At 46.1% G+C, this 13596-nt stretch overlaps 1 protein-coding gene across 10 annotated transcripts in view; it reads left to right on the top strand.

Annotated features, from left to right (window-relative positions):
- The window catches only part of OTOF (otoferlin), a 184287-nt gene that overhangs the window by 136724 nt on the left and 33967 nt on the right, over nucleotides 1–13596 (top strand). For 6 of the 10 annotated variants that reach the window (XM_048516644.1, XM_048516639.1, XM_048516663.1 and 3 more), the window contains 7 exons: nucleotides 58–210; nucleotides 3443–3632; nucleotides 5392–5516; nucleotides 6925–7059; nucleotides 7675–7836; nucleotides 10623–10742; nucleotides 12146–12307. In XM_048516644.1, the coding sequence (XP_048372601.1) occupies nucleotides 58–210; nucleotides 3443–3632; nucleotides 5392–5516; nucleotides 6925–7059; nucleotides 7675–7836; nucleotides 10623–10742; nucleotides 12146–12307 (1047 nt within the window). Of the gene's footprint in view, nucleotides 1–57; nucleotides 211–3442; nucleotides 3633–5391; nucleotides 5517–6924; nucleotides 7060–7674; nucleotides 7837–9464; nucleotides 9537–10622; nucleotides 10743–12145; nucleotides 12308–13596 lie in introns of all 10 variants that reach the window. The other 4 variants (XM_048516670.1, XM_048516612.1, XM_048516619.1 and 1 more) reach the window with 1 other exon arrangement.

Raw genomic sequence — 13596 nt, forward strand, 5'->3', positions numbered from 1 at the left:
ACATGTCACCTGGATTTGGCTCAACCTCTCTCTGTCTCTCTGGCCATCTGTTTGCAGCCCCAGCACAGCATCCCGGACATCTTCATCTGGATGATAAGCAACAATAAACGCATTGCTTATGCCCGCATCCCTTCCAAGGACCTCCTCTACTCCATCGTGGATGAGGAAATGGGCAAAGACTGTGGGAAAGTGAAGACTGTTTTCCTGAAGGTGACTGGACAGCCATTTTATCTGTAGGGGCTGAAGCTGTCCAATAAGTGAGGATGGTGTGACAGAGTGCAGGGAGAAAGGAAGAAGTGGATGGGATTGCATGGCAAAAGAGGCTCATGGGCATGGTGTAGTCCAGAGGTCACTGCCCTTTGCAGCCAGCTGTTGCCTTGCCCATTTATTTATCTTGAAAATGTGTATGCCTCTTCTCCACTTGCTGTGAACCCTGGGCCAGACAACAATACTATAGCAATATGGCATCATAGAACCGTCAACAACAGGTTGATAAATACCTGGAGATTGGGTGGGGGGAGCTTGGGAAGGGAGGGTTTGGGGAGGGGTGGAATCTCAGTGAGATATAAGACCCCAGAGTCCACCCTCCAAAGCAGCTGTTTTCTCCAAAGCAATTGATTTCTGCTACCTGGAGATCAGTTGTAATTCCATATCTCCACCCCACCCCACCCCGGAAGGATGGCAACCCCGAAGACAGTAGGCAACTGTACATCCTAGATCAAATCTAGCCTGAACTCACCCTGGCAGTGAGTTCTAAAATGACTAAACTGAAGCTAACATACTTTGGTCATAATATGAGAAGGCAAGAGTCACTAGAGAAGACAATTATTCAAATTAAAGTGGAAGGCGGCAGGAAAAGAGGAAGACCCAACATGAAATGGATTGACTATAGAGCAGAGGTCTTCAAACTATGGCCGTCCAGATGTTCAGGAACTACAATTCCCATTAGCCCTGCCACTTGGCCATGCTGGCAGAGGCTGATGGGAATTGTAGTCCATGAACATCTGGAGGGCCATAGTTAGAAGACCTCTGCTATAGAGGAAGTCACGATCCTCAGTTGGAAAGACATGAGCAAAGCTGTTAATTATAGGATGCTTTGGAAGACATTAATTCACGGGGTTTCCATAAGTTGGAAGTGACTTGACGGCACTTACACAAACACACACACTGGTCAATTATACACTGCTGCTCTGCGGCGTAGCAAGGGAACGTTTCCTTCATGGCAGAGATTTCTGTACAGACACACTTACACATGTGGCACTGCTGATCCTGGAATCCTCGTGGTTTCCTTTCGCCTTGGGATTTCACTCCTTCCAGGTCACTCCATTGTCCAAGCCATGAATGAAGATTGCCCCCCTCCTCCCTAAAAAAACAAACAAAAAGAAAGGTGGCAGCCTGCACAGTATTGATATGAGGAATATTGATATTACATGTAAAGGGCTTTTTTAAAAGGCAGTCTTCATTCTTGGCTTGGACAAGGGATTGACCCAGAAGTGGGGGCAGTGGGGCAACTCCTTGCATGTAAACAATGAAACACAAGGAGACCCCACTCCAAAGGTACTGCAGAGCGAGGAGCAGCACAGAAAGCACTCCATGCATAATGAACCACACACAAAGCACCTAAAAGCATGCAGAAATAACAAGTACAATCCGGTTCAGTTCTGCTTATTTGCAGTTTTTTGACCAAAAGGTTAAAACTATAAAGTAATTGGTATACAATCAGCAAGGTCACACTTTTGTTACATAAACCAGAGATCTCCACACATTCTGGCTACACAACAAGACTTAGCCACTATGTTAAAGATAATATTACCCTTATTCTCAAGTTAAAAACTGACCTTAAATTCATCCCAATATCTAAAATCTCTAGTCAACAACAATCTCTAATCAGCAACAATATCTAAAATCTCTAGTCAACAACTATCAAACATTTTCTAATATCCTGATAAAATTCACAGTGCAATAAAATGTGAGTCATCGTTTCAATTGCTCCTGAATTACAAGGACAAAATGAATTACAAGGACAAAATGAGTGGGTAAATGCTGAAATCTCCCTTTAAGTAGGGCCAATGGAAAGGTATTAGAATACACTTCCGAGAAAGCCCACCAAAAAGGTAAAAGATGTTTAAAAACGAGTATCGGCAAATCCCTCCCAACTCTTCAATAATCTGTATAAGTTTGGGAGAAGGGCCATCTTATTCTGTGACTTGATTATGAGCCATTGATTAACTGCGTTTTTTGCTCTCTTCAAGCCCATTTGTAATAAGTTGTCAGATGCTAGACTAAGGAGTTTAGTTATTATTCCCAAACTCCAAAGAAGACTGAGGATTGGCCAACAGAAAAAAATGATGTAAGACCAACAGATGGAAGGTGGATTTTCAGCCAGTAATTGATAATTGCTATCTAGTAATTGATCATTGATAATTACTATCTTCAACTTTTAACAATCCAGTACTATTATTAAAAAGAGTAAAAATATACGACTCCTGGTGGAGGGGATAAAATTGATAAAATTAATCAATCAGATCTGACTGGGTTTCAACCTGGCACCTGAAAATGAGATCTGGCAGCTCCAAGTAAATAACGGCAAGAATAAATTACTGCAGAAATGCCTTTACTTCAGAACTCAAACACTGACAAATCATTCTGGTGGGTTTTCCGGGCTGTGTGGCTGTGGTCTGGTGGATCTTGTTCCTAACCTTTTGCCTGCATCTGTGGCTGGCATCTTCAGAGGTGTATCACAGAGAGAAGTCTGTAACACACTGTGTCAGTTGAATCTGGCCGTGAAAGCCTTTGACAATACACTGGCAAATGAATCAAAAGCCAATTTCCAATCAAAGTTCATTTCATAATATTGAACATACAGCACTGCTGCATCACTTGGTAAATAAGATTAGAACCAGGGCAGGTCTTCTCCCTGTCCTCTTGGACTACTTATCTCAGTACGCACTGCTCCCAGCACTGCTCTCTAGGGTTCCCTGCCTCCAGTAGTAGAGTTGCCAGCTCTGTGTCAATAAATACTTGGGGGATTTTCAGGGTGGAGCCTAGGGAGGGGAGGGGAGGGGAGGGGAGGAACCTTAGCATGGTAGAACCCCATAGAGTTCACCATTCAAAGCAGCTGTTGTCTCTAGGGGAACTGGTCACTGTCATCTGGAGATCAGTTATAAAAACAAGAGCACTCCACACCTGAAGGTTGGCAACCATATCCAGGTGGGTACTGGAGCTTGCCCAAAATTATAATTTATCTCCAGATGATAGAGATCAGTGCCCTTGGCAGAATTAGCTATTTCAGGGCACAATATAGCATCACACCACCTTCCCCAGGCACTTCCCAGGTTTAACTTGGCGACCCTCATTACTGTAACTAGGGAAACCACTCATCTTGCTGGCAAAGAAACACAGATTAAACACTCTCTTTTTCTTGCCCTTTTTTTCCTCTCAGCTACCTGGAAAAAAGGGGTTTGGGCCAGCTGGCTGGACTGTGCAGGCCAAAATGGAGATCTACTTGTGGCTGGGCCTCAACAAGCAGCGGAAAGACTTCCTCACTGGCCTACCCTGTGGTTTTGAGGAGAGGAAACTGCCCAAAGGACAAGGCATTCCCTTCTTCCCTCCCATTGGCCTCCTGTACACCAGTAAGAGCACCTCCTCCTTGCTTGCGAGTCAGTGTGGTATAATGGTGAGGATGCTGGTCTAGGATTAAGGATTTGTGTCGCTGTGTAACCTACTTCACAGTGTTGGTGAATGGGTACAATAGAGGAGGAAAGAACCTCCTTGAGCTCATTGAAGGAAAGGGGGATGGAAATGTAATGCAGCTTTCAGAAGTGTTAAAGCCCATATCTTCATACCTGCAACCAGAGGTGGGATCCAGCAGGTTCTCACAGGTTCCCGAGAGTAGGTTACTAATTATTTATGTGTGCCGAGAGGGGGTTACTAATTGGTGATTTTGCCATGTGATTTTTGCCTTAGTTACGCCCCTCCGCTCAGCAGTAGCACGCAGAACTTGAAGCAGTCTAGCAGGAGGTGCACCGGTGTTCGTGGCAGCCTGCGCCTGCGTGCATTCATTTCCCGTCCAAGGACCAGCACAGCGGCTGCATCCTTGCCACAGCCCCGCCCAGGAATGCCCCGCCCCTGTCGTGCCCTGCCCAGCCCCATTGGCGCTACGCCACAGTTTGAATACCACCACCATGGGAACCTGTTACTAAAATGTTTGGATCCCACCACTGCCTGCAACCCTAAACTCTGTGCTCTGATTTTTCACATGAAACTGCCTTATGCAAACCCTGATCAGTACTGGTCCAACAAGCCCATGATGGGCAGTGGTTCTTTAGGGTGTCAGGTTGAGAAAGTCCTTCCCAGAACTTAAGATCTCTTTAACTTAGACATGCTAGAGACAGATGCTGAGAATCATGATCCATGCCCCCTTCCCATTTAAATTAAGGATGAAAGAGCACCTTAACTTACTCAATGGCAAGGGAAGTATAGCTTGTACATAAGTCACCTTTTCTATGCTGCCTGTGGGCACCATGGTGATTGTTGATGTGTTTTCTAGCATACATCCCCAACTGCAAAGTATCACTTCCCCAAAGTGAAGAGTCAGTCCTGGTTTTCTTGCATCTTATAGGAGCAGGAGGTGCTTCAGAAGTAGGGTTGCCAGCATGACAGTTGCCAGCATTGAGCAGGAGACTTACTAGTCCAGTGGGAGTGCTTGCTGGAGATGAAATGATGTCACTGATAATGCAATGGCATCACTTCCTGCATGACCACTTCCTGCAGTGGCACAATCATGGCACCTGCAATGCTCTAACATTCACCCACAACTCTATGGTTTAACCATAGATTTGAGTGAATGCTACAGCGTTGATGTCTACAGAATGTCATCATTTTCCGTCATACCACAATGATATTTTTGCATTCCCACAACACTGATGGGCCCCCACTGCACCATTATTCTCCCCTTGTTCATCTGAACAGTGGTGAGAAAGGTCAGCAGGGCGTGGGAGATCACCCACTGAAGCTGGATATCGGGCACCCCTATCCAGAACACATCACCTTTGAATTTGCAGGGAATTCCAATTCAGTCACAAATGCATCCATCATAGGATCAAAAATCTATATTTTTTTTAATTGACCAAAGCCCTGTGGCAGCCATTGTGCTTGGTCCTACCTCCCTCTCATGCAGCCATTTTGTGGCAGCACTTGTGGCATGATTTCAGAATTACACAAAAAACTAAAGATTCATTTTTGCTATACATGTTTTAGGGCTGAGCCTTGCAATTCAAATCCGCATCAAATAAGCCTCCCCTCAACCCTAAATGTGTAATCTCCCCCCACCCAACCCATGTTTTCCTCAGATTAGCTGAGGGGCTCTCATGTACTCTCCTTTTTTCACAGAGAAGCAGGTCTTCCAGTTGCGAGTCCACATGTACCAGGCCAGGAGTTTGTTTGCTGCAGACAGCAGTGGTCTGTCCGATCCTTTTGCCCGGGTCTTCTTCATCACTCAGAGCCAGTGCACTGAGGTAAGAGAGATGCCATGAAGGCCCAAGAAAAGGTCTTGCTTTTGGCAACCATGGCCTAAATATTCTGTGAACACAGAAACAAGATCTTGTGTGGCAAATTGGAAATTAAGAGAGAGGACAAGTGTAATGATGGAAGAGAATATACTGTGAGCATTTAAAGTATATTTGTGTAGAAGGCGTCCCGTTAGCTTCACAATTTCATGACAGGAATCAATTTTATTAAGTTTGAAGTTGGATCCATCATCAGTCTTGATCCCAGGGGCGTATCCCCCATGAGCAACGCTCTCCCCCATTTGCAGTCTCCATGTGAGCTGGCTCACCCTGCCCCTCTCCATGTGGGGTCTGAGTTTGGGGCTGGCCCCATGCCTGATCGCCACATGGAGGGGGTGCAGCAGGGTCTGTTCAAGCATGGCTGGGACCAGTAGACCCTAAGCTGCAGGTTTAGAGCTGGAGCCAAACCATGCTCAAACTGAAGCCAGTCATTCTAGCACCTCTAGTTTTTACTGTTGGCTCTGCCCCCAAGCTCCAACTCTGGTCAGATGGAGCTTGGGGGCAGAGTCAACAGCATAAAGCTAGAGCAGGGGTCTGCAACCTGCGGCTCTCCAGATGTTCATGGACTACAATTCCCATCAGCCCCTGCCAGCACTGCCAATTGGCCACGCTGGCAGGGGCTGATAGGAATTGTAGTCCATGAACATCTGGAGAGCCACAGGTTGCAGACCCTTGAGCTAGAGGGATTGAGAGCAGCCACTTCAATCTGAGCTCAGCGGAGGCCAGGCTTGGATCAGCTGATGCCAGGCTGCAGCTTAGATCTGGGCCCAAGCCTGGCCTTAGCCGGGCTCAAGTATGCCCTTGTTGCTCCCATCTTCACGTGGTGATTGGGTGTGGCAGACCCAACCTCCGCATGGAGATGGGGCAGGGCGAGCCTGGCTGACCCCATTCACAAGACTGTGAACGGAATGAGCCCTGCTCACTGGTCTTCAACTATGCTCCTGAACAGGGAGTTCCCAACTAGAGAACAGTTACAGGGCGTGGCTGCAAAATGTGCCCCCAAAAGTGGTGTCTGGGGCTCAAGACCTCTCCTAACCTCCTCCCAAATATGTTACCGCTTGATCCTCTCAACATGTTCTGTTGGGATGTACATAAAAAAAATACTAATAAAATGAAATCATAACAAGTGCATATTATTTGCCTCATCAAAATAAAAACAAATAAAAACCTTTTTTAATTACTGTAAAACTGCTCCTGGGATTGGGAAAGAGGTGGGAATTCAATGTGAATATGGGAATTTCTGCTTCAGGCAAAAGATCTGAAGAATATCAAAGAGGCTAAAAGGATTGTAGGGAGAGCGCATAAGACCCTTTATGGATGGGGCAGGAAAGGTTGGACATGCTTCATCTTTCCACAGGTCCTCAATGAAACTCTTTGCCCTACCTGGGACCAGCTGCTGGTATTTGACAACGTAGAGTTGTATGGAGAAGTCCACGAGATGCGGGATGACCCTCCCATTATAGTCATTGAGATCTATGACCAAGATACAGTGGTAAGAAAAGGCCACAACTGGTAAAGTGGTGACATCTCATCCCTACAAGTTGTACACTCTGGCCTCAAATGCCCACACCAAACTGTGCTACTGTTCTTGAAAGGACACTTGCAGGAACTTACTCGTAGGATAATGTCTCAGAAGCTCCTTGTCTTCAACTGGGAGCCAATCTGTATTTGCGGTGGCTGACCCACATCTGAGTCCTCACTCAACAAATGAGAGATATGGTTGGGGGGGTTGGGAAAACAGTTTGTAGGAGAGTGATAACAGAAGGATGCTTAATCCTTTTTGCAGTTGACAGCTTCCACTCTCTCTGCTCTGCTCTGCTCTGCTCTCTCCCAGATATTTTTCCAGATATGTATAACTCAGTTTTGGAGGGGGGAAACCCAATTGGTTTGTCCCATATGGTTCTGAAACCTCCCTCTCAATTCTTATTTTCTACAGTGGGGAAGTCTGGGGCTCCCCTTTGACAGCAGCCAATTCCTTTTGTTATCGTTTGTTAGGCCAAAGGGCCATCTAGCTCCACAATCTGTCTCCAGGAGTGGAAATCCTGATGTCCTGGTTAAGTAGCATCACAAATAACTGTGGGTTCACATGTTCTCTGTACTATCTCAGGGGAAGGCCGACTTCATGGGCCGAACGTTCGCTAAGCCTGTGGTGAAGATGTCAGATGAGGAGTACTGTCCCCCTCGCTTCCCACCACAACTGGAGTATTACCAGATTTACAGGGGGAATTCCACTGCTGGTGACCTGCTGGCCGCTTTTGAGTTGCTCCAGGTAATGGCTTCACACTTTGGGGTAAGAGGGTAAATTCTGGAAATCTCTGCCCCTGGCAGTTGACTTTGCCTCCTCTTTTTAAAAACTTTACAATCGATTCTCAGTTTGTTCTTTATGCTAACTGCTGGTTTTAATGTTTTACAGACTGCTGGTGTAGTTTTCCTGTTTTTATGATGTCTCTTGTTGCTTTTTTCTTGTTGTTTATTGGTCAGTTTTGTTCTGGGTAAGCAGGCAGTGAGCCAGTCAGACCACTAAAGGACTAACAGGGAAACATAGAAAGTCAGCGTGTGGGCTATGACTGGGCAAACTCAAGCACAAATCCCGAGTTACCCTGAAGCTCATTGCATGACATTGAACCAGTCATTCTCTCTCACAATAAAATACTTCACAAGGTTGTTGTTATGAGGGATTAAGTGCAGCTGGGGACCATGTATGCTGCTTCAATTTCTAGGAGAATGGGTGGGGCAGCAGTCGAGGCAGTAAATATGAAGTTTTCTTGTACCACACCAATAGCCCATGTAGTGCAGTCTTCTTTAAATTGCACCTTTTCCCTCCAACAGCCCTTATAGCCAATCCCTTCAGCTATAAATGTCCAGGAGTGGACCTGGGACCTTCTGTGTGCCCAGCAGGGTTCTACCACTGAGCCAGGACCCCCTGAAGTCTAGCTGAGAACTCAACTTCCTGTGCCCCTTTTTGAAAAATATGTGAAATGGCTCAGGATGTAATCAATTGAGGGTCCAGCTTCTTATAAGATGGAAAAGACACTTTTCATGTTTTCTTTTTCCATTGCTGTAGTGGCCCTTCCTTTCAGCTGCTTGCCTGGCATCTAGTCTCCTAGTTGGAGGTGCGAGGCGCGCACACACACACCGTATTGCGACGTGGGGATCTGGCTGGCTGCTTTGGCCTGTTTGTGAGGTGTTCCCATCCCCACACGTCTCTCCTCTCCCTGCAGGCAAATGGATTTTTGTTTCTACTCAGCTCCATGGTTTTGATGGCTGCTTACTTGTTTCGCTGTTGCACTTTGTTGACAGATTAAAAATAAAATAACATTTTAGAAGCTTAGGTTTGTTTGCCATCCTGGGAGCAGGATTGTTTCAGGAGAAGCATCGGAATCACTAAAAATTGATAAATGAATTAACCAGATCTACATTCACTGTTGCACTCCCTCCTGAAACATGAGTGTGTGTGTGTGTGTGTGCTCATACACGTGTACAATTAGCACCAAAGGTTGCCGAGTGATTTGAGGACAGCCGCAACCTTTCCAACCTAATCTGCCTCACAGGGTTCTGGAGAGGTTAAAGTGGGAAGCACACTCAGCTCATCGGAATAAGGACTGGGTTAAATGGGCAATTAGCATCAAGCACTGGCAGAGAGCTACTCAGTCTCTTCCGCTAAGGGCTCCCACCAGGCTGCTGGAAGTGGGCCTCAGTGAGCCCCGATCGCATATGATATGCAAGTCTACTTCCTCTGCCTCCCCCTTTGAAAGGTGACTGTGGCTTTGGCAAAGGGTTTCCAGGTCCCTCTCCCAGCCACCAGTGGGGCGGAAGACTGTTTGCCTTTGGGAGTGGTTTTCTAGTAATCTCTGTGTTGTTCTACCTGTTTCTCCTCTCTCTGTTTCATGACCTCAGCTTCCATACAATGACGAAGAGATCAGGAGGGCCTTGCTGGCAGCCACCCATCTTTGCGTGCCTCAGATCAAGGTGCTGTCCTGGCTGCCGTCAGGCCAAAGGGCCTTGAATGCCCCCCTTGCTATGCACACAGCCTGATGCCTTGAGTGCACTGCAAGATAGCGTGATGATTTTTTCACTAGCTCATTTTTATTTATCCATGTATTGATTTGACCTATTTCTATGTCCTCCTTTCACTTGAGCTTCACAGGGCTCAAGGCCGGTCGCACTCTCTCTTCCCTCATCCAGATTTTCTCTGTTCCTTTTTCTAATGCACATTTTTCTCTCTCCCCCGCCCCCCTTTCCTGCATGAAAGGGATTCTGTCAAGTTCTGCTCATCCCCCACTCTCTTAAAGCACCTTCGGTTTTCACCTGTAAGCCGTTCATAATAGAAAGCATCTTGGCCCACAAGAAACCTCATGGATTGTTGCATTCACCAGTCAGAGCAAAGTGCCCGTCCTGGCTCTTTGTCCTTCCCTCTTTCCTCTCTAACTATTAGCATGTTCAAGGCCGCTCTCTGCCTGCTTCTCTTCTCAGGGGTTCTAGAAAACTGCACAGCTGTGACCTAGTTGCAATCGACAGAATACAGCTTCTACCTTGACATTTTCAGGAGCTTTGCAAAGCAACAACAACAACAACGAAAATGTTGCCCTCCTTTTATGTGGTGGCAGAAATAAACACATCGATAATGTCTGCTGAAGGATGAGAAACGAGCAAGGATGGCAGGAAGGTTTCCAGTGATCCCCTTCTCTGTTTTTGTCATTTTGCCCCCTTGCTATACATTCTGAGTTCCAGTCTGCCTTTCCAAATCCTCAAGAGGAACCAACTTTTCCAAACCATGCAACCAGAATTGAAGCATGGGAATGAACATATAAACTCACCTTTCTTGTTGCATAATTTGGGATTTTTTTCTTTTTTTAAAGCAGGAATTCTAGACACACACACACACACACACACACACACACACACACACATCCACTGATTGATACTCCGATGCATGAATAGAAAACTTACCTACCTGATTGAAGTCACAGATGAAGAAACTGGTTGGAAGTGTAACTGCTGATGGGAATGATACTTACAGGAGAAGGTTCCAATTGCCCTCCTTGTCTCTTCCAGATTGGCCTAGCTGGGAAGTCGGATCTGCCTCCCATTGATGGCCCTACAGACATGGACAGGGGCCCCATCCTGCCAGTGCCTCTGGGTATCCGTCCCGTATTGAGCAAATACAGAGTGGAGGTAAACTGAAGCTTTTATAGAAAGTGCTTACAGGGTTCAATGAATATTATGTCTTCCATGCTATTCTTGTTCTGTTGTTTGACTGAGCCAAGTCTTCTTCTGTCCTAATAATCCACCACAAACCTCTGTGAACATTATGTGGATATATCACAAGTGTGCATTGCAATATATACTGTGAGTGGGCAAGGAGTTCTGCACCTCTGATGGCCCCATTAGTGGCAAACATAGCCAGGCCGGAAGTAGAGTACAGAGACTGTCAGCTAGGCAGAGATTACCCTATTTCCCTGGCAGAGTATAGAGACACAACAGGGAAGCACCAAGAAGAGGAAGGTGAGAGGAGAAACCAGTTGGCCACAAGGAAAAGCGCAGGCAGCGTCACTTAACCTCATGGCAAGTTCTTGGCAAGGCTAAGTGAATTCGGTCTACCTGGCAAGCTCAAACCTGAGGAGTGTCAGCCAAGCTTTCCACCTCCCCTGGGTCACCTGCAGCCAATGAAACAAAAATGAAGAAACTAGTAGAAGAGAAATGGAGAAAATAGTAGAGAGAACCAGAGCCCAGAGAGAAAACTTCAGGCTCATCTCTGCCATTTGAGGTGCGCACTCCCTCCTCTAACCCTCCCCCTTCTTAATGTTTATGTATTCAACTTGTGTTACAGATCATATTTCCATCATGATAGCACATAGCCAAAGGCCTGTCTAATATGTACCAAATGTGTACCTTCCGCCGCCCCCAGTCTGGGAATGCCCGTGCAGCTTTGTTCTTCAACATGAACAGTTTGGATTGGAATGGCCTATGCCAACTGCACGTTCACAGATGTGCATTTGACATGCATTTGACATCTGTTTAAATCACATATTTGTAGAGGAAGTGGATGTTAATCAGACATTAGAAGTCATCCATCTTTTTCTCGTCCAAAGAAAATTAAATGCTATAGTGATGGCTCTGGAGTTTTTCTTTGCAGCTTAAAAATTGAGAGGACTTCCCAGTACATGTAATGCTATCCATTACTCACCCTGTAGCATAGTTTCCCCTTTATTAAGTACACTGAGTAGTTTCCTTCCACATACCCTACAGAACAAAAAAAAACACCCAGCTGGACTGGGACTTCTGTACTCTGCACTCTTCTGCTAAGGAGAGCAATCTCCTTGACTTCTTCCAATGTTTGGGTTTGACTGCAAGGGTGGATATATAGATTTGAGAGTACATAAAGACTGGCAGAGGGGTCAAACATTGGTCTGGCCAGGGTTAGCCAATGAATTTTAGGTAAAACAGCATGGAACCCACCCCCTTTTAAGTTTCCTTCCTCAAGGCAGCATAACTAAGGCCTTTGCAAGTAAGGCATATGATTCTGATTGGCCAATTCAGGAAGCTCCATCTTGGTATCTATTTCTTCTTCCCCATAGATATTGTTCTGGGGACTGAGAGACCTGAAGCGTGTGAATTTGGCCCAAGTGGATCGGCCTCGAGTGGACATCGAATGTGCAGGGAGAGGAGTCCAGTCATCTCTCATCCAGAACTACAAGAAAAACCCCAATTTCAGCACCTTGGTCAAGTGGTTTGAAGTGGTAAGTATGGCCATCTGGTAGGTGAAGAGCACACAGCTGTCCTTCCTGGTGGTAATGGTTTCCTGGCCCCATTTGGTACTATTTCTCAATCATAATCTGGGCCCAATGTATATTGAAGGGTATGCATGGGCACCATTAACCCAATCTGCCCCTTTATTGCCTCCATTTCAATGTGGTGGCAATATAGTTAAAATACATAAGACCTGTCACCAGTCTTTCCCTAGTCCTCCCTCACCCCTATGGTTGCCAATTCCAAGTTGGACCATTCCTGGAGATTTGATGGTGGAGGCTGGAGAGGACAAGGTTTGAGGACAGGAGGATCCTCAGCAGGGTATAACTCCATAGACGTCACCCTCCAAAGCACCCATTTTATCCAGGGGAAGTGATTACTGCCACTGGGAGATCAGTTGTAATTCTGGGAGCTCTCCAGGCCCCACCTGGAGGTTGGTAACCTTGCTTCTCATCTACCCTGCTCCATTGTGTGAGCGTTACTTTTGACAGCACTTTGGCATCACCCAGTAAACAAGTACAAGAATACATCCTCTCCCACGAATACACAAAACTGGGTAACAGATCAGAAGACTATGATTACAGAGGATGCAAAATTGTAGTGATTACAGTGAAGAGCTGAAATCTGACAGGCTGTGATGACAGGCTATGAGACAGAATCAACAGCTTGACAAAATACAAAGCCTGCTTTCCATAAAGCCAGAAGAGACAAAAACAGAACTTTTTGCAACTGTTCCTTATAAGAAGGCTGGGTTGGGGATGTTGAAAACTGAGCTCTGACACCAGAGATGCATCTACCAGCCAGGCAAGGATGAGAACAGGGTGCAGAGTGAAGATATGCCAGAGTAGGGGGATGTGTTATATGTATGTAGCAGTCTAGTAGGGCTTGTTAACATTACTATGCTTGAAACAATTACTTCACTTTCAGAGCAGTGCCCGTGGTACTTTGTTGAGACACAATTCAACAGGAACTCAGCAGCCCCAGAAGCACTATGCAGGGGTAGGGAACCTGCGGCTCTCCAGATGTTCAGGAACTACAATTCCCATCAGCCCCTACCAGCATGGCCAATTGGCCATGCTGACAGAGGCTGATGGGAATTGTAGTTCCTGAACATCTGGAGAGCCGCAGGTTCCCTACCCCTGCACTAATGCAATTGATTCCAGTATATGCTTTCATAACCCAGAGCTCACTTCATAAAATGCATGGGAGTGTACATACACCAAGCTGAAGCACATTTCATTTCATTTTGCACCAGGCATTTGCCTGTATAATAATAGTT

This window comes from Sphaerodactylus townsendi, linkage group LG01, assembly GCF_021028975.2.
Source record: "Sphaerodactylus townsendi isolate TG3544 linkage group LG01, MPM_Stown_v2.3, whole genome shotgun sequence".
NCBI lineage: Eukaryota > Metazoa > Chordata > Lepidosauria > Squamata > Sphaerodactylidae > Sphaerodactylus > Sphaerodactylus townsendi.